Source organism: Salvelinus sp. IW2-2015, linkage group LG31, assembly GCF_002910315.2.
Source record: "Salvelinus sp. IW2-2015 linkage group LG31, ASM291031v2, whole genome shotgun sequence".
Taxonomy (NCBI): Eukaryota; Metazoa; Chordata; class Actinopteri; order Salmoniformes; family Salmonidae; genus Salvelinus; species Salvelinus sp. IW2-2015.
Window position 1 is genome coordinate 20,290,579 of NC_036870.1, and position 22,768 is coordinate 20,313,346.

Sequence of the window (22,768 nt, forward strand, 5' to 3'; positions counted from 1 at the left end):
ACCCAGTCTAGTCGTAAACATCTGTCCAGTTTGCGTAGGGAAGGGTGGAGATACGTAACGTACATTCCATTCTGCTCAAACGGGTTGCAACCTGTCCCAGAAATTGAGTGAATATTGAGTAAGAAGGTTATAATGCAGAATACGAAGTTATGACGGTTAATAACTTCCCCGTGTCACCGGCATGTGTAATTAGTGTACGATCTGTGAAATGTTCGAGTGTGCTGAAAATTCTAAGTAGAATTGCACATTCTACGTAGAACATTATACACAAAACACTCACTCATTATGAAAACAGTACAACGTAGCGGAGTCTACATAACGACATACAGGACAAATGGGGTGTCAACTGTTTTTATTGCACTTGTAAAAATATGAAAACATCTTTGAAATCAATAAATGTCTTTACATTGCACATGTCGGCAGATAATCAACCCCACCCCACATAATACTGTAATTATAACACAAAGAAAGATTATATTCATGCTCAACTCACATAAGTAGATTATACAAATTTATAAAAAGTACATAAAACCCTAATGATAAATAAAGCAAAGGTGACTAAAGTGTTTGAATGAAGGACTGGCTTTGACCCCTGATTTGTATTTCTGCAGTGCGAAGTCCCAGATAGAATAGATTACTTTATTACCATTCAACAATTGTCAGGGGTGTGCTCAATGCCAAGCTATGCCAGCCAGTATTGCCTGTACTGGGTTAATAGAATAGGCAGGCTAATCTCTAGCAGTGCCTGGCTGGTTCCCAGAATTTTGTTGAGCCCACTGCCCAGACTTTTATTTATTTATATTTTTTGGCTGCTGGGAGGCTTCAATGAGGTTTTAGGTGAGGGACCTGCCTAAACCTTCAAAATAAAGCCCTGGCCCAATAGGGAGTGGTTTTGGTTGCAACTGACTAATAGTTCCAGACCCTTCCACTGGGTAACACTGGTGTAGATTCCTTTTTTCACCACCAGAGGGACACACTGCAGTGGAATTTTACTGACTGACAGACAGTGAGAGACTGGGCTTGTTCGACATTGCCTGCGACAGTGCAGGCGACTGCCGACTGACTGATCTACAAATCACCTTGCATCATAAATAATGACTCATTATTACATGTAGATCAGTCAGTCACAATTTACCCATGACAAATCATGATTTTGATGATCTTGAACATAGCCACTGACTATTGTGTTCGTGCGTAAGCCGTGCACAAAGGGTGCACGTGTTTGTCTCAGTGTATAGGCCCAGTGTTAACCCAGCTTAGTGTATAAGAGCTGTGTGCGTTGTCCACTTTGTGCCTTAGGACGCTTTTTCCCGCCCCCGGAGAGCTATGGACCAATCGAAACCCAGCGTCCTGGAGCCCCTGTAGAACGCTGAACCAATAGCGGACCACCTCAGCCTCTGTCCCGCCGACCTCAAAGCCGGCCCACTGGAGGTGTACCGTGGCAACCAGGTGACGGATGCGCCCCAGAGTTCCGAGCTCTGCCCAGTTTTGCAGAACCCTCCACTCAGCACTCAGCAGGTCAGCATACAGGAAGTCCACCTGGCAAAAACAGACAACCATGTGTGTGTATATATACACATCATTGGTAACAACACACTTTTGACATCATTAAAAAGCAACAAAACAATGAAAAGACAGCTTAGGGCTATGTTTCATCAGTGTGTGTGTGTATATATACAGTATCTATGGCTCTTTGTTCTAATTACCACCATGCTCCAGAGCAGGCGAACAGAGCACAGCAATGGGTTTGGAAGGTCGGTGTATGAATCCCATTCTTAGTGGGGATGACACCCCCAAATCGGCCCTCTCTCTACCTCCTATGCACTTGTGGAGATGTGAGGTTAGATAAGCAATATGGAGAATAAGAGGAACATTCTACTATATTGCTTATACCTATCCAATGGTCTGAGATGTGCAGGGTTTCCCAAACTCGGTCCTCGGGATGCACGTTTTGGTTTTTGCCTTAGCACTACACAGCTGATTCAAATAATCAACTAATCATTAAGCTTTGATCATTTGAATCAGCTGTGTAGTGTTAGGGAAAAATCCAAAACATGCACCTCTTGGGGTCCCGAGGACCGAGTTGGGAAACGATGGGCTAGTGGGATCCATTTGGGAGAAGAAAGTGAATTTCACTCCCCTCCAGTGGTTGCAGTGTGTAACTGCAGCAGTGGTGTGATTCACTGTTGCTATGGTAGCCAGGGTCAGCTCATCCCTGTTGCCATGGAAACGGGAGTGCAGGCAACCCTGTCTGTGTACTATGAATGTTACATGTGTATATCTGTTGTGTACTGTGGTGTGAATTAATGTATGTGTTGGTGTGTGTCTGTTAGTAAAAAAAAAAAATGTATGCTTGATCTGGCAATGTGGTCCGGAGGGTGTGACGCAATTGCGTAGCCTCTGTAGGCTTGCGGAGGCCAAATCAAGTTCCGTACGGTGATGCCGTGCACCTCAAATGTTTCAACAATGCGGAGGGCTTCGCATAGTGCCGTATAGCTCCGCATTGACATGATCGGTTGATGGTAGGTAGGGGCTGTACATCCTGTATAAAAGGAGCTCACTTCCTTGACAACTTCCTTCACAACAAACATACAGAACTTTGACGAAAGGCTATCAGGAGAAGTTCACGAAAATGTATTTGAATGGGAAGGTAATGGGGTTAGATGTGGTAAAGACGTCAATGGAATGCAGATGGTGGGTTCTGGATTAGCGCACAATCAACTACTCTAGGTAGGGGCGTGGATTAGAAAACCAGTCAATATCTGATGTGACCACCATTTGCCTCATGCAGCGCTACACATCTCCTTCGCATAGAGTTGATCAGGCAGTTGATTATGGGCTGTGGAATGTTGTTCAATGGCTGTGCGAAGTTGCTAGATATTGGCAGGAACTGGAACACGCTGTCGTACATGTCGATCCAGAGCATCCCAAACGTGCTCAATGTGTGACATGTCTGGTGAGTATGCAGGCCAAGGAAGAACAGACCTTTTCAGCTTCCAGGAATTGTGTACAGATCGTTGCGAAATGGGGCCTCGCATTATCATGCTGAAACGTGAGGTGGTGGCGGATGAATGGCACAACAATGGGCCTCAGGATTTCGTCACGGTATCTCTGTGCATTCAAATTGCCATAGATAAAAATACAATTGTGTTCATTGTCCGTAGCTTATGCCTGCCCATACCATGACCCCACCGCCACCATGGGGCACTTTGTTCACAATGTTGACATCAGCAAACCGCTCGCCCCACAACACCTTACACGTGGTCTGCGGTTGTGAGGCCGGTTGGACTGCAACAGCTCTGGTGGACATTCCTGCAGTCAGTTTGCCAATTGCACGCTCCCTCAACTTGAAACATCTGTGGCATTGTGTTGTTTGACAATACTGCACATTTTAGAGTGGCCTTTTATTGTCCCCAGAACAAGGTGCACTTGTGTAATGATCATGCTGTTTAATCAGCTTCTTGATATGCCACACCTGTCAGGTGGATGGATTATCTTGGCAAAGGAGAAATGCTCACTAATAGGGATGTAAACATAAGCTTTTTGTGAGTATCACATTTCTGGGATATTTTGTTTCAGCTCATGAAACATGGGACCAACCCTTTACATGTTGCGTTTATATTTTTGTTCAGTGTAGCTAGATGGCTATAGAGATTAGACCTGAATCACTATGAGTGGTGCGTTTGAAGTGGTGCAGACTAATTTATTGGGTGAGTATGACAGCTCCCAGACGCGCAAGAAGTATGAATGTTCTGACTTCTGCAGAGGCCGCATTGCCGTAAATGCTGTATGGCCACTGCAGAACACGGATTGACCATAAATCGGCTTTTACCGTGTGATGTCCCAGAGTCTCCATGATGTCCTTGAGTGTCCGGGACCCGCTACACAGAACCCCCTTCTTCTGCTTGCGTCCTCTCGCTGCTCGCCAGTCCAGCCACGCCCGGTACTGTCGGAACCCACCGGAACCATCGTCACGGTAACCACTGCTGGCTCTATCACCATGCTGACCACTGGGGTCAAATCTGTGGACATCACAGGCCTTTGAGAGAGCCTCTAGAAACCCTGTATCACCCTCATCCATACTACACACAGAGACAGACAGAGAGAGAGTTGTAGATAAGAGAGAGATATGTGAATGAGGAAGAGATAATGTTTTGTTTAAAACTGTTTTACATTATTAACTACTTGTACAAGTTTGGGGGAGGGAGCATGTCAATTATGTTATTTTTTAACCTTTATTTAACTAGGCAAGTCAGTTAAGAACAAATTCTTATTTACAATGACGGCCAAACCTGGACGACGCTGGGCCAATTGTGCGCCGCCCTATGGGACTCCCAATCATGGGCGGATGTGATGCAGTCTGGATTCGAACCAGGGACTACAGTGACACCTCTCACACAGATGCAGTGCCTTAGACTGCTGCGCCTCTCGGGAGCCCATGATGATATTGTAGAATGATGGTATCAAACTGTTTGGTTCACATTGCTATAGAATAGGCTACATTGTATTGAAGTTCCAGTGGCACATATACACACCTGAAAGAGTATGCTACACACGGAGGACCCTGGCTTGGCAGGCTCCAGCCCTCCACACACAGCAGCCAGAGAGCTCCAGAGGCCTGTGAAGCCTGGGACTCACCTGGTAGAAGCACCCGGGAACAGTTTACCTGCAGGGGAACAGGACAGAGTAATGAGGGGCTTGGCTGGAGGTGGAATGGAAGTGCTGAGTTATCATTAGGCCCAGAGGAAGTCATGTGACAGATTTCCTGTCTGAGCGAGAGAGGGGATGTTGGGAAAAATGCGGCCTGACGCCCCTAATCTGCTTTTTAGAGGGCTTTTTTCCACTGACCTTCTCTCACATGTTGGGAAACCCTGGGTCAGAGGTTTTTAGGTCAAACATATACGATGGTTTACAGTGACATGTTTAGTGTCTGGTCTCAAATACCACACTGTCATTACTCTCTGACCCTAGCATCTTTGAAATATGATGAAATACCTCAGAACCTAGGCTGTATGTGTCAAGCCTCACAAAGTAGGAGTTCTGATCTAGGACAGACCTGGGTTCAAGTACTTGAACAATCATTTCTAATACTTTGAGTGTTTGCTTGAGTCTGCCTGGAGTGCCAGACAGGCAGACGCAGTTTTAGGAGTTTTTTTATTGGTTTATTAAGCCAGGCAAGCTCAAACAGGCACACGTAGTTGATAAAATGTTGCAAGTATTTGAAACCCAGGTCTGATCTAGGATCAGTTTTATAATGAAAAATATTATATAATGAAAAAGATTGGACTGTCACGAATACCACCGAAGGTGYCTCCCTTTTCCTATTCGGGTGACGGTCGTCGTCACCGGTCTACTAGCTGCCACCGATCCCTTTTTCCTTTTCGTTTATGTCTGTCTAATTGTTTTCACCTGTTCCTTGTTGGGGTTTTGGGATGGGTGCTATTTAGGTTCGTTTTGCCCGCTAGTGTTTGTGCGGGCTTATTGGTTGTTACGTTTGGTGATGTATTGTGTCTTGTTTTGTTTTTTTTGCTGTCCAGTGTTTGTAACAAGGTTTGGGGTTTGGGCATTCACCCATGTTTGGACCTGTTACGTTTTTGAAGGACATTTAAGCGTTTTCCCGTTCATTTCGCTCTCTGCATTTGACTCCTCACTCATTTCACTCACCCGCCCTTACATGGACAGGAAGGACCTGATCCTAGATCAGCATTCCTACTCTAAGACGCTTCATGACTACGGGCCCAGGTCTGTTCTATACAGTGCATTTCTATCTGAATTATTTATGATGTGTGGGCCAAGGTGTAAAGTGGGCATGGTTATGTACCTGTGGTGTGGTAATGTAGCCGATGACACGTTCCAGCTCTGCAGTGAAGGAGGGCTCACCTGATGCCCACTGCTGCAGCTCAAACCCTCTACCTCTCTCCTGTGGGTAGACACACGAGTCAGCAGGGTAACACATGCACGCCACTCGCAATCACAAATCACACAAGCTGTGTTCGAATACCCATACTAACATACTGTGTACTACCTACTTAATTAATGAGTATATACTACATGCTATTAGTTCATTTTAGTATACTGTAAACGAACAGTATACTTTCAGTTGAGTGTACTAGCGCTTCGCCGGTCTACCGGAAGTTGATGCTGTTGCTATGCAACTTCTTGCTAGCTTGTTAGCATACCTAACAAACTACTAGCTAGACATCTTATGACTTCAGAAAAAATTTCCATTGAGAACGCACAATGACTATACCGCTTACAGGGCATTCGGAAAGTATTCAGACCCCTTGACTTTTCCACATTTTGTTAAGTTACAGCCTTATTCTAAAATGTATTTAATAGTTTTTTCCCATCAATCTACAACCAATACCCCATAATGACAAAGCAAAAACTAGGTTTTAGAAAATTTAGCAACTGTATATAAAAATTTAAAAAACGGATCACATTTACATAAGTATTCATACCCTTTACTCTGTATTTTGAAGCACCTTTGGTAGCGATTACAGCTGCGAGTCTTCTTGGGTATGACTCTACAAGCTTGGCACACCTGTATTTGGGGACTAACTCCCATTCTTCTCTGCAGATCCTCTCAAGCTCTGTCAGGTTGGATGGGAAGCATCATTGCACAGCTATTTTCAGGTCTCTCCAGAGATGTGAGATCGGGTTTGTCCTCCTGCTTTGTCTTGGCTGTGTACTTAGGGTTGTTGTCCTGTTGGAAGGTGAACCTTCGCCCCAGTCGGAGGTCCTGAGTGCTCTGGAGCAGGTTTTCATTAAGGATCTCTCTGTACTTTGCTTCAATCATCTTTCCCTTGATCCTGACTAGTCTCCCAGTTCCTGCCGCTGAAAATCATCCCTACAGCATGATGCTGCCACCACCATGCTTCACCGTAGGGACGGTGCCAGGTTTCCTCCAGACGTGACACTTGGCATTCAGGCAAAGAGTTCAATCTTGGTTTCATCAGACCAGAGAATCTTGTTTCTCATGGTCTGAGTCCTTTCGGTGCCTTTTGGCAAACTCAAAGTGGGCTGTCATGTGCCTTTTACTGAGGAGTGGCTTCTGTCTGGCCACTCTACCATAAAGGCCTGATTTGTGGAGTGCTGCAGAGATGGTTGTCCTTCTGGAAGGTTCTCCCATTCCCACAGAGGAACTCTGGAGCTCTGTCAGAATAACCATCGGATTCTTGGTCACCTCCCTGACCAAGGCCCTTCTCCCCTGATTGCGCCGTTTGCCCAGGTAGCCAGCTCTAGGAAGAATCTTGGTGGTTCCAAACTTCTTCCATTTAACTTTTCTGGGATATGTGGGATGGTAGCATCCCACTTGGCCAAAAGCCAGGAAAAATATAGCGTGCCAAATTCAAATATATTACTATAAAAATCTATCTTTCATGAAATCACACATGGAAGACACCAAATTAAAGCTACACGTGTTGTAAATCCAGCCAACGTGTCTGATGTCAAAAAGGATTTACGGGGAAAGCACACCAAACAATTATGTTAGCTCAGTACATAGCCACAGAAAAACAGCCATTTTCCCAGCAAAAGATAGTAGTCACAAAAAGCAGAAATAGAGATAAAATTAATCACTAACCTTTGATGATCTTCATCAGATGACACTCATAGGACATCATGTTACAATACATTTATGTTTTGTTCGATAATGTGCATATTTATATCCACAAATCTCGGTTTACATTGGCGCCATGTTCAGAAATGCCTCCAAAATATCCGGAGAAATTGCAGAGAGCCACGTCAAATAACAGAAATACTCATCATAAACTTTGATGAAAGATACATGTTTTACATAGAATTAAAGATACACTTGTTCGTAATGCAACCGCTGTGTCAGATTTCAAAAAAACTTTACGTAAAAAGCACACCATGCAATAATCTGAGACGGAGCTCAGATATAACAACATTTCTCCGCCATGTTGGAGTCAACAGAAATATGAAATTACATCATAAATATTCCCTTACCTTTGATGATCTTCATCAGAATGCACTCCCAGGAATCCTAGTTCCACAATAAATCGTTGTTTTGTTCGATAATGTCCATTACTTATATCTAAGTAGCTACTTTTGCTAGCATGTTTAGTGCACATGTCCAAACGCTCGCGCAGATGCAGGCGAACTCGGACGAAAACTTCAAAAAGTTATATAACAGGTTGAATAAACTGGTCAAACTAAGTAGAGAATCAATCTTCAGGATGTTGTTATCATAACTATCCAATAACGTTCCAACCGAAGAATTCCTTTGTGTCTCTAGAAGTTATGGAAAGCAAGACGATATCGTTTGGTATGCGCGAGACCAGGAACTGGCATTCTGCCAGACCAATGACTGAAACACCTCCCATCCGGCTCAACATCACAGTAGAGGCTTCATTCCACGTTCTACAGACTGTTGACATCTAGTGGAAGGCGTATGAAGTTCAAACAGATCCATATCTTACAGGGAATTGAATAGGCGATTAGTTGAACATCGACCAGCCTCAGAATTCTCACTTCCTGTTTGGATTCTTTCTCATGTTTTTGCCTGCCATATGAGTTCTGTTATACTCACAGACATCATTCAAACAGTTATAGAAACTTCAGAGTGTTTTATATCCAATAGTAATAATAATATGCATATATTAGCATCTGGGACAGAGTAGGAGGCAGTTCACTATGGGCATGCAATTCATCCAAAAGTGAAAATGCTGCCCCCTATCACAAAGAAGTTAAGAATGATGGAGGCCACTGTGTTCTTGGGGACCTTCAATGCTCCCAAATTTTTTTTGGTACCCTTCCTTAGATCTGTGCCTCACAAAACAGACAATTCCTTATGGCTTGGTTTTTGCTCTGACACTGTCAACAGTGTGACCTTATGTAGACAGGTGTGTGCGTTTCCAAATCATGTCCAATCAATTTAATTTACCAATGAAGTTGTAGAAACATCAAGGATGATCAATGGAAACAGGATGCACCTGAGCTCAATTTCGAGTCTCATAGCAAAGGGTCTGAATACTTACAGTTGAAGTCGGACGTTTACATACACTTAGGTAGGAGTCATTAAAACTTGTTTTTCAACCGCTCCACAAATTTCTTGTTAACAAACTATAGTTTTGGCAAGTCAATTAGGACATCTACTTTGTGCATGACACAAGTAATTTTTCCAACAATTGTTTACAGACAGATTTTCACTTTTATAATTCAGTTTACATACACTAAGTTGACTGTGCCTTTTAAACCGGTTGGAAAGTTCCATAAAATTATGTCATGGCTTAAAAAGCTTCTGATAGGCTAATTGACATCATTTGAGTCAATTGGAGGTGTACCTGTGGATGTATTTCAAGGCCTACCTTCAAATAAGTGCCTCTTTGCTTGACATCATGGGAAAATCAAAAGAAATCAGCCAAGACCTCAGAAAAAAAATTGTAGACCTCCACAAGTCTGGTTCATCCTTGGGAGCAATTTCCAAACGCCTGAAGGTACCACGTTCATCTTTACAAACAATAGTATGCAAGTATAAACACCATGGGACCACGCAGCCGTCATACCGCTCAGGAAGAAGACACCTTCTGTCTCCTAGAGATGAACGTACTTTGGTGCGAAAAGTGCAAATCAATCCCAGAACAGCAAAGGACCTTGTGAAGATGCTGGAGGAAACAGGTACAAAAGTATCTATATCCACAGTAAAACGAGTCCTATATCGACATAACCAGAAAGGCCGCTCAGCAAGGAAAAGCCACTGCTCCAAAACTGCCATAAAAAAGCCAGACTACGGTTTGCAACTGCACATGGGGACAAAGATCGTACTTTTTGGAGAAATGTGCTCTGGTCTGATGAAACAAAAATAGAACTGTTTGGCCATAATGACCATTGTTATGTTTAGAGGAAAAAGGGGGATGCTTGCAAGCCGAAGAACACCATCCCAACCGTGAAGCATGGGGGTAGCAGCATCATGTTGTGGGGGTGCTTTGCTGCTGGAGGGACTGGTGCATTTCACAAAGTAGATGGCATCATGAGGAAGAATAATGATGTGGATATATTGAAGCAACATCAAGACATCAGTCAGGAAGTTAACTTCTCTTGGGTAGGGGGCAGCATTTGGAATTTTGGATGAAAAGCATGCCCAAATTAAACTGCCAGCTACTCATCCCCAGAAGATAGGATATGCATATTATTAGTAGATTTGGATAGAAAACACTCTGAAGTTTCTAAAACTGTTTGAATCATGTCTGTGAGTTTAACAGAACTTATTTAGCAGGCGAAACCCAGAGGACAAACCATTCAGATTTTTTCTTTTTTTTTAGGTCACTCTTTTCAATGAGTTTTCAATGGAAAACCAGATTTCTAAGGGACCTTCTTGCAGTTCCTACCGCTTCCACTGGATGTCAACAGTCTAGAAATTGGTTGAGGTTATTCCTTTGTGTAATGAAGAAGTACGGCCATCTTGAAGGAGGGTCACTCGAAGTGTCCTGTTTGTTAGAAGCGCATGACCAGAAAGCTAGCTACAGTTGGTTTTAATCCTGTATTGAACACAGATCATCCCGTCGTCAATTTGATCGATTATTTACGTAAAAAAATACCTAAAGTTGTATTACAAAAGTAGTTTGACATTTTTTGGCAAAGTTTACAGGTAACCTTTGAGATATTTTGTAGTCACGTTTCACAATTTGGAACCGGTGTTTTTCTGGATCAAACGCACCAAATAAATGGACATTTTGGATATATATCGACGGACTTAATCGAACAAAAGGACCACTTGTGATGTTTATGGGACATATTGGAGTGCCAACAACAGAAGCTCGTCAAAGGTAAGGCATGAATTATATTTTTATTTCTGCGTTTTGTGTCGCGCCTGCAGGGTTGAAATACGCTTCTCTCTTTGTTTACAATGGTGCTATCCTCAGATAATAGCAACGTTTGCTTTCGCCGAAAAGCCTATTTGAATTCTGACATGTTGGCTGGATTCACAACCAGTGTAGCTTTAATTTGGTATCTTTCATGTGTGATTTAATGAAAGTTTGATTTTTATAGTAATTTTTATAGTAATTAATTTGAATTCGGCGCTCTGCATTTTCTGTCTTTTTGCCAAGTGAGACAGTAGCGTCCCGCCTAAACTCAGATTTTTGGATATAAATATTAACTTTACCGAACAAAACATACATGTATTGTGTAACATGAAGTCATATGAGTGTCATCTGATGAAGATCATCAAAGGTTAGTGATTAATTTTATCTCTATTTCTGCTTTTTGTTACTCCTCTCTTTGGCTGGAAAAATTTTCTGTGACTTGGCTCTAACCTAACATAATCGTTTGGTGTGCTTTTGTCGTAAAACCTTTTTGAAATTTGGCTTTGGCTGGATTTACAACAAGTGTATCTTTAAAATGGTATAAAATACTTGTATGTTTGAGGAATTTAAATTATGGGATTTCTGTTGTTTTGAATTTGGCGCCCTGCAGTTTCACTGGCTGTTGACGAGGTGGGACGCTACCGTCCCACATACCCTAGTGAGGTTAAAGCTTGGTCGCAAATGGGTCTTCCAAATGGACAATGACCCCAAGCATACTTGCAAAATGGCTTAAGGACAACAAAGTCAAGGTATTGGAGTGGCCATCACAAAACCCTGACCTCAATCCCATATAAAATTTGTGGGCAGAACTGAAAAAGCGTTTGCGAGCAAGGAGGCCGACAAACCTGACTCAGTTACACCAGCTCTGTCAGGAGAAATGGGCCAAAATTCACCCAACTTATTGTGGGAGCCTTGTGGAAGGCTACCTGAAACGTTTGACCCAAGTTAAACAATTTAAAGGCAATGCTACCAAATACTAATTGAGTGTATGTAAACTTCTGACCCACTGGGAATGTGATGAAAGCAATAAAAGCTGAAATAAATCATTCTCTCTACTATTATTCTGACATTTCACATTCTTACAATAAAGTGGTGATCCTAACTGACCTAAAACAGGGTATGTTTACTAGGATTAAATGTCAGGAATTGTGAAAAACTGAGTTGAAATGTATTTGGCTAAGGTGTATGTAAACTTCCGACTTCAACTGTGTATATTGAGGACTAATCTGATTAAGGTGAGTTGTTTATTTAACCAAATTTTAACTACATTTTCGACTTGTGCGTGATGCTTTTAAATATTGTGGCCATTGCATCGGCGTCTAGCTAACTGCGTTTCGCACTCGCTCTGTAACCAGTTCATTTTGGCAGTCTTGTAAGACTGCTCCTAGAACATGACAACATAATATAGTGACTAGCTGGAAATATGAATGTATTTTACTGGACTAATTAGGCCGTGTCCATATTTTGGGACAGTGAATGTGAGTTGAATAGTCTGTTTGCTGTAGTTTGGGACCTGCTTCAAGTAATATCAAAAGTTGTGGTCATGATCCAATATTTTCAAAATATACTTTGAAATGATCATTGCTAAGTAAAAGAGTATTGGTGAAAATGTTTGTAGTCAGCCTTATATAATGTGTCATGATTGAAATACAAATGTAATGCTTTTCATCCATGCTGGCCTTATCTCCTAACTGCTTTTGGACCTAGTCATGCTGATCAGGGTGAAATTCAATGGTGAACAAAAATGTCAAGATCATTAACCTGACACTTGAAAACCTTTTTGATTGGAAATAAATGTATTGTTTTCATACCAGTCAGTCTGATTTCTCGTACCTTTCCAATTGCAGGTTGTTGTCTTAATGTTTGTCACAGCTTTCCTGAAATTTGAGATCCCACTTACTAGTTTATCAGAGACAAAGCTGTATGATGGGTCTGGAACTGAAGTTGATGGGGATGTGTTTGAAAAGGTGGTGAAACGGCCAGATCTTGGTGTTTTCAAGCTCACACTGAACAATGATGCTAAAGGTATGTGCTGGTGTTCAAGTCTTGGTTACTTGTGGCATCACTTTCAATATAACCATACATTTGACATGCCTGTATTGTTGTCTTTGTGTATTTCAGAATCTTCCCTGATGAGTCCTGTCTCTGCCAGTTCTGTGATGGGTGGTTCAGACCATGAGTCGGTTGATACAATCATTTTGAGCGAGGATGGAAGCCCCTCACGGAAGTGTCAAAGATCTGATGACGAAGCAAAAAATGTACGTTTGTAATTCATTCTTCATTTAACTTGGCATAAAATGGATTTCACACTGCTGTTTATTTTTTTATTTTTTTACAGCTAATAGAGAGCATACTGAAGAAAAAGCCTGGTGGAGAGGTTGTCATCAAGGAATACGCCAAAACTAAAAGCCTGACTGACTGCACCAGACGAAAGATGATCAACATTCTTGTTTCGGCGATGACAGAGACTCATGGGTAAGTTTAAAGGAAAGATTCATAACACAAATTGTTGAGCATTACTTGCTCCCATATCTGCTGAATGTTAAAAATGACTTCTGTATCAGTATCTCAGTCACATAATTGGTTAGGCTACTGCTGACCATCCACTGCTATTGGTAGAAGACTTCTCTTGTATCAAATTCGATGGGCATGATACTGATTCAAAAATCACTCCGGATATTTAGCTGACTGGGGACCAATGCTGCTTGTGGAGATTCTGATTGCCGCCTAAACATAACATTATATTCTTGTCAGGACATCACCACTGCGCAGTGTGAGAGAAACGTTTGCACAAGGCATCGTCTCTTTGTTCCCATACCTTAAGGATCCCTACACTGCAAATGGATATGTAAGTATACATTACAACTGATAAAGGGCATCTGCGTTTAATTCGTCTGGTATGGTATCTGAGCAAATGGGACTTGGTTATTTGTTTTTTCTTTCAAGATTAGTAACCATGTTCATTTTCTTAAGGAACATTATTACGACCCTAATAGTGGAGAAGGGTACCTCTCGTATAGAATCAAAACCATTCAGAGGAATTTGGTTTCATCAGAGAAACGGCCCACTCAACTATACTCTGGAGGGCCAACTGCTGAGAGGGAGTCCAGTCCATCCACTTTGGCTACCCTGAGTGAAGACCAGTGCCGAGAGGCCATTTCTCTTATGAAGCATTCTTCTGATGAGGAAACAGAAGATGAGATTGACCTTTTGAGTACAGGAAGATGACCCACGACCCGACTAAATGCTCCACCATCCTAACCGAATTTACACCCTTTCTGGATGTGAAGGGCTTGGTAAGACTTAAAAAAAAACATTTTTTAACGATGTATATATTGTGTTTAATCTCTAGATGCCAATTCAGGTTGGCCAGTAATAGTAGTTCAATTAATGTGTAGGCTGGTGATTTACTCAAACTCATTTGAGGTTAAAGTGGAATGTTTTTGTCTTATTAGTTTCAGATTGAACAGGATTTTGTGCTGCTCTTTGGAGAGGGAACATCAGCCAAGTTTTTGGAGAGGTGGCCAACTACATTCAAGCAAAAGATCATCATGCTAAGCAAGGCCCTAAGCAAGGCCACTCAGGGAGCTGAACTTCAGGAGCTGATCCAGATGGCAGAATCTGCAGTTGATGAGGGAGCTGACACGAATGCTTACAGTTAGATGATCATAATTGATCATTTATATTTCAAATAACTCTGAAATGTTAATGTCACTGATGATGGAATTTACCATTTTAATTAGGATCTCTTTGTTTAGGATGGGAAAGTGACCTTTCCTCCATCCTTCTCCTGCTCCATTTGATTCCTCCTTCATCACAAGGCCGCAAAAGACCAGGCAAGATGTCTGCATCCCAAGCTGAACAGCATCTTGTGATATTCTAAAAGGTTTGTATAGGCATTCTTATTCTTGGACAGTGCTGCAGCCATTATGATGAACTAATGATGGTGTTCGTTTTTGTCGTCTTCAGGCAGGAACCAGTATCCAGGAGCACCTTGATGCGATTGACCAGAGCCGCCAACCATATCTTCTTGCAGTCGGGACCAGGAAGAGCAGCATCCATGCTTACTTCATCATCCTGGACAAGCAAGCCTTGCAAGTCAACGAGCGCTCTTGGTGCTTCGATGAGCTTTTCAAGACTCACTTTGTTTTTGGTACTGCTTACAATACAATGCTGCGCAACATGTACACCTTCATACAGACAACTGTGTACATCATAGACATTGGGAAGGTTAAGGAGACTCCAAGGGTTGCTGAGCTCAGAGCTAGACCTCTGCACTAATGCTGATTAAGTGATGATATGTTTTGTTTACCATGCTAGTCATGGAAGTACCAACTTGCTCATAAGGCATCTCAAGTTGATGCATGGAATGTGCCCTGGTAGAACTCTTAGACTAAAATGTGGTCAAGCAGATTGTTGTCGTGTATTTGGTACATTTTCAGACTTTAGGAAGCATTTGAACAGGGCACAATCCCGAGACTGTCAAATGCTAACTTGAATGCTAATACAGCCGTTGATAATCAGCCAAGTAATGCTGATTTTCCTTCAAATTCTAGTTGTAACCATGTACCAATATCTAACAAAAACACACTTGCTATGTGTGCGTCTGCTATTGCACAGCTGCAGGTGTAGGTCAGACTGTAAATAGTTTTGTATCTTCCATGGAAGAAGCAGTTCAAGAGATACAGCGTCAAGCTAAAGCGACCGATCTCACATGTATATCTTCAAAAGACACAAATTTTCAGAAAAATACAACATTATTTTCAGGATATTGAAATTCCTTTCACATTGTTGAATTCGGTATCAAAACGAAGTGCTTATTTTATACAAAAATGGGGAACAGGTCAACCAGTTGAGAGTCCTTGGTGTTAGATTTGACAATAGAAGAAACAACACTACTGGAACTTATGATCAAATGGTCATAACTGATCAATTTTTTTACGTTCCAATTCTCCAGACATTGCAGTCAATTTTGAAGAACCCAAATACAAGTGGCATGTTTAACTCGGGGCACAGTTTTAAAATTGAGTTTACTTTGATTTGAAAGCTGGACTATATATGAAGAGACATCCTCTCTTTTCTAAAGAGAAAAATGCATTGAAAATTCAACTCTTATGATGACTTTGAGACTGCTAATCCATTGGGATCAAAAAAGGGAATTCACAAGTTGGGAGGTAYATACTTTACTTTGAGAAATTTTACCCCAAAGTTTCATTCAATTTTGGTAAATATTCACTTATGTGCACTCTTCCATACCCAGGACCTTAAAACGTAGGGATTTGATTCCATTCTTGAGCCAATAGTTAGCGATTTGAAATTGCTTGTGACTGAGGGTATTGCAGTTCCCTTCTTCAGTGGTTGTATACATGGCAGTATTGTCCAAGTAACTGGAGATAATCTTGGTATACATTGCCTGTTTGGTTTTGTGGAATCATTTAGTGCTCGTTATTGTTGCCATTTCTGCAACACTGAGAAAGTGGATTTTTAAACTGTGTTCTCTGAGGATGACCCAAGAGTGACTTTACGAACAAAACACATGCAACTCAGACCATTGTCAAACTATTCAGTCAAACCCAAAGTGTGAAGCATGCTTGCTTATTGAACTCTCCAGTACTTCAATACTACAGACAACTTTCTGTTGATATAATGCATGACATTTTAGGAGTTGCACAATTTGAGGTAACTTGCGTTACAGTATATACAAGCCAACTTTGTGACTGATAAAGATGTCTACGGTAGAGTTCATTCATGTAACTATGGCTACACAGAGAGGAGGAATCGTCCACCTGCACTCAAATTGGATGATGGGAGCAATGATTTGGGTCTAAATGCTATTCAGTCTTGGTGTCTTCTCTGTAATTTGCCATTGATAGTTGGTGATCTGGTACAGAAAGATGATAAATACTGGCAGCTGCTTCTGTTACTACTACAAATTGTAAATATTGTGTTTTCTCCTATACTAACAGAGGGCATGACTATCTATCTGAAGCACTTAATTGCTGAACATCATAGGCTTTTCAAGTATTTTTTTCCTGATTAGAAATCTGTTACCGAAACACCACTTCATGATACATTATCCTCGTTGTATAAGGAATTTTTGTGTCTCAGTGCACACAAATGTTTTGTCAGCTAAATGGGTAAAGCACCATGGTATAAAATATCGTCTTGATTTGGTCATATGTGGTGAAGTAGTCATTTGAAATGCCAGTATACAAAATTGAGGCTATTCTTCTGAAAGAAAAATGTTTTTTGGGTTGGGTCAGCTCTTGAAACCTTATGTTTTGATGATCATTTGCATGCATTTAAAGTTTTGAAGCATAGTCCACCATGCAAAGTATTTCATGTAAATAACATAATGTACCACAAACCTTTTGATTTGCTCATGTCATATGGAGCAAGGGATTTTTTTGACTACATTGTCCCCTACTGTCACTTGATAACAGTTTAAGCCAGGGCTGAGACTTATGGTTAGGTTGTGAGAAACATGTTTTTAATGTAAATGTCAGCATTTTCCAACAAACCTATTGATTTGCTCATGTCATATGGAGCAAGGGATTCTTTTGACTACATTCTACTGTCACTTGATAAGTTTAAGCCAGGGCTGGGACTTATGGTTTGGTTATAATAAACATATTTGAATGTTGAAACAGCTTTGCTTGAGTTTATTGTGAAATTCCAAGTGCTTTTCCAAAATATAATTTTCATTTACATGAGGGAAGAGTAAATAAATTAACACTGAATAGAGTAAACACATTTTTACTCTAGGAGTCACCCTAGATCAACACTAGTGAGTGTCACTAACACTCAGTGTTGATTACCTCGTGTTACATTTGATCAACATCGGCCAGTGTAGTGTTAACTTTTTGCACTCAGTGTTAAATCAACACTAGAAATGTAACACTTGGATCAGTGTACTTTTTACTCTGTGTAGAGTGGGACCATATGTACTTGCTGACAGTGTTAAATTTAACACAGTGTTGATTTAACACTTTCACATTTACTGTGTAGAAGTCCACAAACGAAGGGAAAAGGTGAGAAGAGGAGTGCATAGATGTGAGAAGAAATACAGCGTGTATCCAGGGGTTTATTCATTCTGTTAAACGTTTCTTAAACTGAAGCAAACTAAACGGGGACAAACATACCTGAATTTGTCCAATACAAACTCTCGTTTGCAACTGGTGTACTAATGATTACACCCTCGATCAGCTAGATGCAGGCAAGGCTGTGTCACTGTCACAACATTTTTTCTCAACCTGTGTGCACCTACATTGTAATCTTTCATTCATAGGCTAGTTTGTAGCAACCTCATGTTAGGGAACATTTGAGTATCATGTACTAGTCTAAACCTATGGATGTTACATTGAACTGGGTGAATGGAATATGAATGTCATCCAATATGCTGTAATAGAAATAAGGCCATGCTCATAAAAATAAAAAAAACATTGCCCTCCATCTTAAAACGGCACAGACCGCCACTGACATACCGGTACATACAAGCAGTGGTGACCCGTCATTCAGGGCAGGTAGGGCAGAGCACCCTCTTGTTTTGAGCTCTACCTGTTTAGCTAAAAAAAGAAAACTATTTATTTTTTGCCTGTTTTGCATGTTCTTTTGACATTAATACGTGTCACATATGAGTTTGCAAACAATGTAAAAAAAAAATAATAATAATTGTTACTCAAGAAAGCAATGTGGCTTTAAAAGGCAGCTCCAAAATGCAGGTGTTTCAGCCTAGCTCAGTGCTTTCTGTGGTGGTGGGGCAGCCAGCAGAAATTCGGAGTGCAGGGGTTGGTAATGTTCTCTAGTTGCATCATGATTGGCTCAGTGTTGTCACTCATGTGGACCCTACATCACCGCAATATGAACAGGGAGAGCTCAAATTTAAGCCCCTTGGGTACTGCCATAGTTGCATTAGAAGTGCCCATCCAAGAAGGCTCAAGGTCATTGACCACAGATAAAATGTCAAATCACGTTATATCTACCATAGCTTTGATTGGACTGATCATGTCAACATCACACTATCAAAATCTTAGCTAGCAAGCTAGACAAGCAGTCATCATGAATCAAGTCGACAATCTACTGGCAAATCCTTTTCAATCCTTGTCATATGAAGAGAAATTCTAGATAAAACGTATTGGTACTCATCGGCCATTGGACATAAACATTACACAACAAGATGGAAATCGCAAATTCAACAATGAGTGGATTGGAAGAAATCAGTGGCTAACTGCAAGCATTACAAAGCAATCACTAGCCTGATATTCAGTGGAGTGGGTGGGTGTGTGTGGTCCAAGTCTGGGTTTTAGGGTGTCTTTTCCCAGCTTAAAAGGATAAACATTCACATGCAACACCATGGGCCAGAAAAGGTTGAACACACTGGCCATTCTGTGAGTTCAGCATGACTTCTGCTGCGTTCAAAACAACTGGAAACTCTGAAAAAATCTTAGCTCCGACTGGGAAAATACATTTTGAATGGTCATCCAACTCAGAATTCCAAGTCGGGAACTCTGGCCTCTTTCTAGAGCTCAGAACTGAAGATCACTAACGTCATGATTCAACCTTGTTTTTTCCCAAGTTCCCAGTTGTCTTGAAAGCACCATAAATCCAGAGAATGACAGACTTTGATGACAAAGTTTGATGACAAAATTTGCACAAAAGAAGGACCGCCGTGCCACCTTCCTGTTCAAGTGAGCACAAGACAACAACGTGAGTCCAAAAATGTATTGTATGTTGCTGCATAATTGATGCAATATGCCAGGGAGATATGTATACTTTAGCTAAGAAAGTAATACTAAGTGTATGTTGTGTAGTAAGCTGTTAGTAGCCCATGTGCCTCACCCTAATAATTTGGTCCCTTTCCCCTTCATAACTTAGCCTACTGTTCTGACTTGGTGGTGCACATGTAGCTCATAGCCTGTTTTAGAGAAATGTAATTAAAATAGTGTAAGAGCTTTTATTGTCTGCTTATATGCCCCCTTTATTTATCCTTCGGTTCTGACTTGGTGTACAGGGAGAATACTGTAAGAACGGCCCATGTTATGAATTCTGTCGCTGTACATTTTAAAAGTCCTGAACAAATAGTTATATTGACTACGTCTGTCCTAGTTCGCTCATTAATGTCTTCATCAAAATTACGGATTGCCTCTTCTCCGTTTAACGTCCCCCTATGCCATAGTTTGTACATCTCCATAGAAACCACATTTGTTTAAGTAAGTCAGCCATATCAGCTATGTTTTTTAAAAGGCAGTAAATGAGGCTGAATTAACTGTTTCAATGCTAGACAAGGCTCTGCTGATAGCCAGGTGTAGCGGTGGTAAGAATTCACTCCACTCCGTGCTGAAAAGAAAGCTCTGCTGTTGGGACAGCTTTTTGTGGGCACTGTTTGTCACCGTTATAGTGCAATAAATGTATTGTGTAGTGGCTTTCCTGGCATGCATCTAAAAAAAATTGGGGGGACTTTGCCCCACCAAGATTTACATGATAAAATCGCTGCATACAAGCAACGGCTGAAATGATATGCTATGTGGTTCGTAAGGCTACCTACCGTAGTGTAACAGTATAACTTTACGGCGTCCCCTCGCCCCGACACAGTAGCAAACAAATTGTCAGCCAACATAACGTGTAACGTAACTTATTTGAAAACGCATGACTTTATTACATTGCTCAACATTTTCTTAACATTTTGTCATAATTAGTTAAAGCAATGAATTTGTATCCACTCTCGTCGGACTCCTGCTGCATATTTTCCGCCATTTTTTAAATCTAAAAATGTTGTGAAGCCACGCCCATTTTCTGAAGAATTTCATTAGGGCCCAAAAAGCACAGGAATACTGTCCACTGCGTGTATACTTCGTATTTTGGCGAATGTAGTACAACATCCGGGTACTTTTGCCATACTAACTATCCATACTGTGACCAATAAGCATACTACATAATCAATTTATGTCACAAATAGTACGGTCAGTATGAACATTCAAACACAGCTAGTCTGTACATGTCAGCTCAGTATTTGTAAATTAATAAAATGTAAATGAAACACACACATACTCCATAGGTTGAGTGGCCACTTTAGGTGTCAGTGGGAGTGGAGATCAAAGAGCGTAGAATAAATCATGTAGAGGAATGTGTGTGCCCGAGCGAGCGAGCGTTGGCCCCTCAGGTATGAGAGATGTACAGACAGGTCAAGGGCTCTGACTCCAGCCCTGCTAGTGACATGCATGCCTCAGGCATACTAACACACACACACATATACACACAAACACACAGCCCACCCCACCCCTAGAGACCACTGTGGTCACCATGGCAACCCAGGAAGGAGGAGGGAGAGGAGTCGATGATGACTCACCAGACTGACTAGGAGCTAGCCTTAGGAGGGGAGAGAGAATTAGAGAGCCAAAGCGAAAAACCATAAATGAGAGAGGGGGAGATGATGATGGGGGGATTGACAGGAAAGGAGTAGAGGGGGGTGAGTGGAGAGATGGGGGATGTATTATTGACATACCAACAAAAACGAGCAGCTGAAACCTGCTCCTCCCTGACCACTGACACACACGCAGCTGATCACTACAGCTGCAGGACAGCTGTCACTGATCGGGGGTCAGTCTGCCCTATCTTGTCCTCGTCTCAACTGTGTGTGTTTGCGCGCTCGTAGTTCGCTCTCACCCGGTCGCCAATGGCCATCTCGTTTTCATCTTCGTACACGCGGCTCGCTCCCGACTCATCCCGTAAAAAATCCAAAGATCCCGTTTGGCGCGCGCTCCTTCTCTCCGGTTCTATGCTGATCACCGTGAAGGCGACCCCGTCCTTAAAGGCCCCGGGGCTACCTGCGTGGTCTGCTCGCGGCAACCGGAGCCCGACCAGGAGCTGTAGCACGAGTAGAAACATCGGGATAATTAACAGCAGCACGCGCTGCACACCGCCACCGGCTGACATGCCTCCTCCGGGAAACCGGTGAGCATCTCGTGCCTTTGTTCTCCTTCCCAACTGGACCGGCCTGGTGCCTCGTGGGAGTCAACTGACCGAATGGCTGCTGCGGAACTGTGGGGAGTTAAAAACAGTAACGTGAAGCAGTCGCTAGCCTTTCAAGAACTCCGCTTCCCTTTGTTCTGCCCACTTTCAACTGAAGGCTACAGACCCTTTCTCCTGCTCTGTGACCAGCCGGAGGGCAGAGTGGTGACGCAGAGCTCCAGGGTCAGTGGCCGATTGGTTGATATCTAGCCTATTACGGTATTTTTAGAAGTCTGTTTCTCACAGAAAAACAGACCAAGCTCCAAATAGGACCTTTATTAGCCCATTGGCGTTCTCATCAACAAGCTAAGTGAAGTCTCATGGGAATTACGGAATAGAAAAGTAGCCGTGCCATGGTAACGGAATTACACTGAGCCTCACTTAAAAATGTATACCAAACAAAAACCATTGATTTCAAAGTTTTAAAAACCATACAACTCTATGCATGAAGACTACTTTAAACAATTTCCACTGAGGATTTTACAAAAACAAATTCACAGGAAGATACAAACTTTGCATCTACACAGCTTTTACATTTTTTTATTTATTACTGTATAAATAGTTGAAAGTAGCCATTGTGCATCATATGTTCTGATCTACTTTGAAATCAATGGATTTTGTTTGGAATATACATTTTAAAGTGAAAAATCGGGGGCTCAGTGTAATTACTTTACTGTGGAATCTTTCCTAACACTGAACAGTTTCCCCCCCTCTTCCTGCCCTCTCCCGTCCACTCTCTTTCCCTCTATCTCGCCTCCTTCCTTTCTCACCCCCCCCCCCCCCCCCGCCCCTGATGGGTCCCAAAACCCCCCCCCCCCCCCCCCTCCCCTTCCGTCCAATCACCAGATGAGGAACATCAAACACTCTGTCCAGTCAGCCTGTTGACAAACTGTAAACACAGTCAAATATACAAATACAGTAAAGCCTATCAC

At 42.0% G+C, this 22,768-nt stretch overlaps 2 protein-coding genes across 4 annotated transcripts; one reads left to right on the forward strand and one right to left on the reverse strand.

Moving 5' to 3' along the window:
- Positions 1-335: 335 nt before the first annotated feature.
- On the reverse strand, positions 336-22,031 carry LOC111956155 (probable methyltransferase-like protein 24). Of its 3 annotated transcripts, none has more exons than XM_023976606.2 (5): positions 21,492-22,029; positions 5,822-5,920; positions 4,536-4,666; positions 3,833-4,022; positions 336-1,539 (listed from the first exon to the last, which is right to left on the reverse strand). In XM_023976606.2, the coding sequence occupies exons 1-5, from the start codon at positions 21,759-21,761 to the stop codon at positions 1,228-1,230; spliced, it is 1,002 nt and encodes a 333-aa protein (XP_023832374.1). In that variant the 5' UTR covers positions 21,762-22,029; the 3' UTR covers positions 336-1,227. The 3 variants fall into 3 exon arrangements, with proteins under 3 accessions (XP_023832374.1, XP_023832373.1, XP_023832375.1); XM_023976605.2 differs by having other exon boundaries at positions 3,833-4,082; positions 21,492-22,027; XM_023976607.2 differs by lacking the exon at positions 5,822-5,920 and having other exon boundaries at positions 3,833-4,082; positions 21,492-22,031.
- Positions 11,687-17,462, forward strand: LOC111956156 (uncharacterized). Its single transcript, XM_070436367.1, has 8 exons — positions 11,687-12,854; positions 12,951-13,087; positions 13,168-13,304; positions 13,584-13,677; positions 13,803-14,125; positions 14,285-14,486; positions 14,588-14,715; positions 14,799-17,462. The coding sequence occupies exons 1-5, from the start codon at positions 12,689-12,691 to the stop codon at positions 14,055-14,057; spliced, it is 789 nt and encodes a 262-aa protein (XP_070292468.1). The 5' UTR covers positions 11,687-12,688; the 3' UTR covers positions 14,058-14,125; positions 14,285-14,486; positions 14,588-14,715; positions 14,799-17,462.
- Positions 22,032-22,768: the final 737 nt, after the last annotated feature.

Coding starts and splice junctions, on each gene's coding strand:
- LOC111956156 (XM_070436367.1), top strand. CDS start 12,689: ATGTTTGTCACAGCTTTCCTGAAATTTGAGATCCCACTTACTAGTTTA. Junction 13,088..13,167: donor CTGATGACGAAGCAAAAAAT/GTACGTTTGTAA, acceptor ATTTTTTTACAG/CTAATAGAGAGCATACTGAA. Junction 13,305..13,583: donor GCGATGACAGAGACTCATGG/GTAAGTTTAAAG, acceptor TATTCTTGTCAG/GACATCACCACTGCGCAGTG.
- LOC111956155 (XM_023976605.2), bottom strand. CDS start 21,761: ATGTCAGCCGGTGGCGGTGTGCAGCGCGTGCTGCTGTTAATTATCCCG. Junction 4,083..4,535: donor TGTGTAGCATACTCTTTCAG/GTGTGTATATGT, acceptor CTCTGTGTGTAG/TATGGATGAGGGTGATACAG. Junction 1,540..3,832: donor AGACTCTGGGACATCACACG/GTAAAAGCCGAT, acceptor TGTTTTTGCCAG/GTGGACTTCCTGTATGCTGA.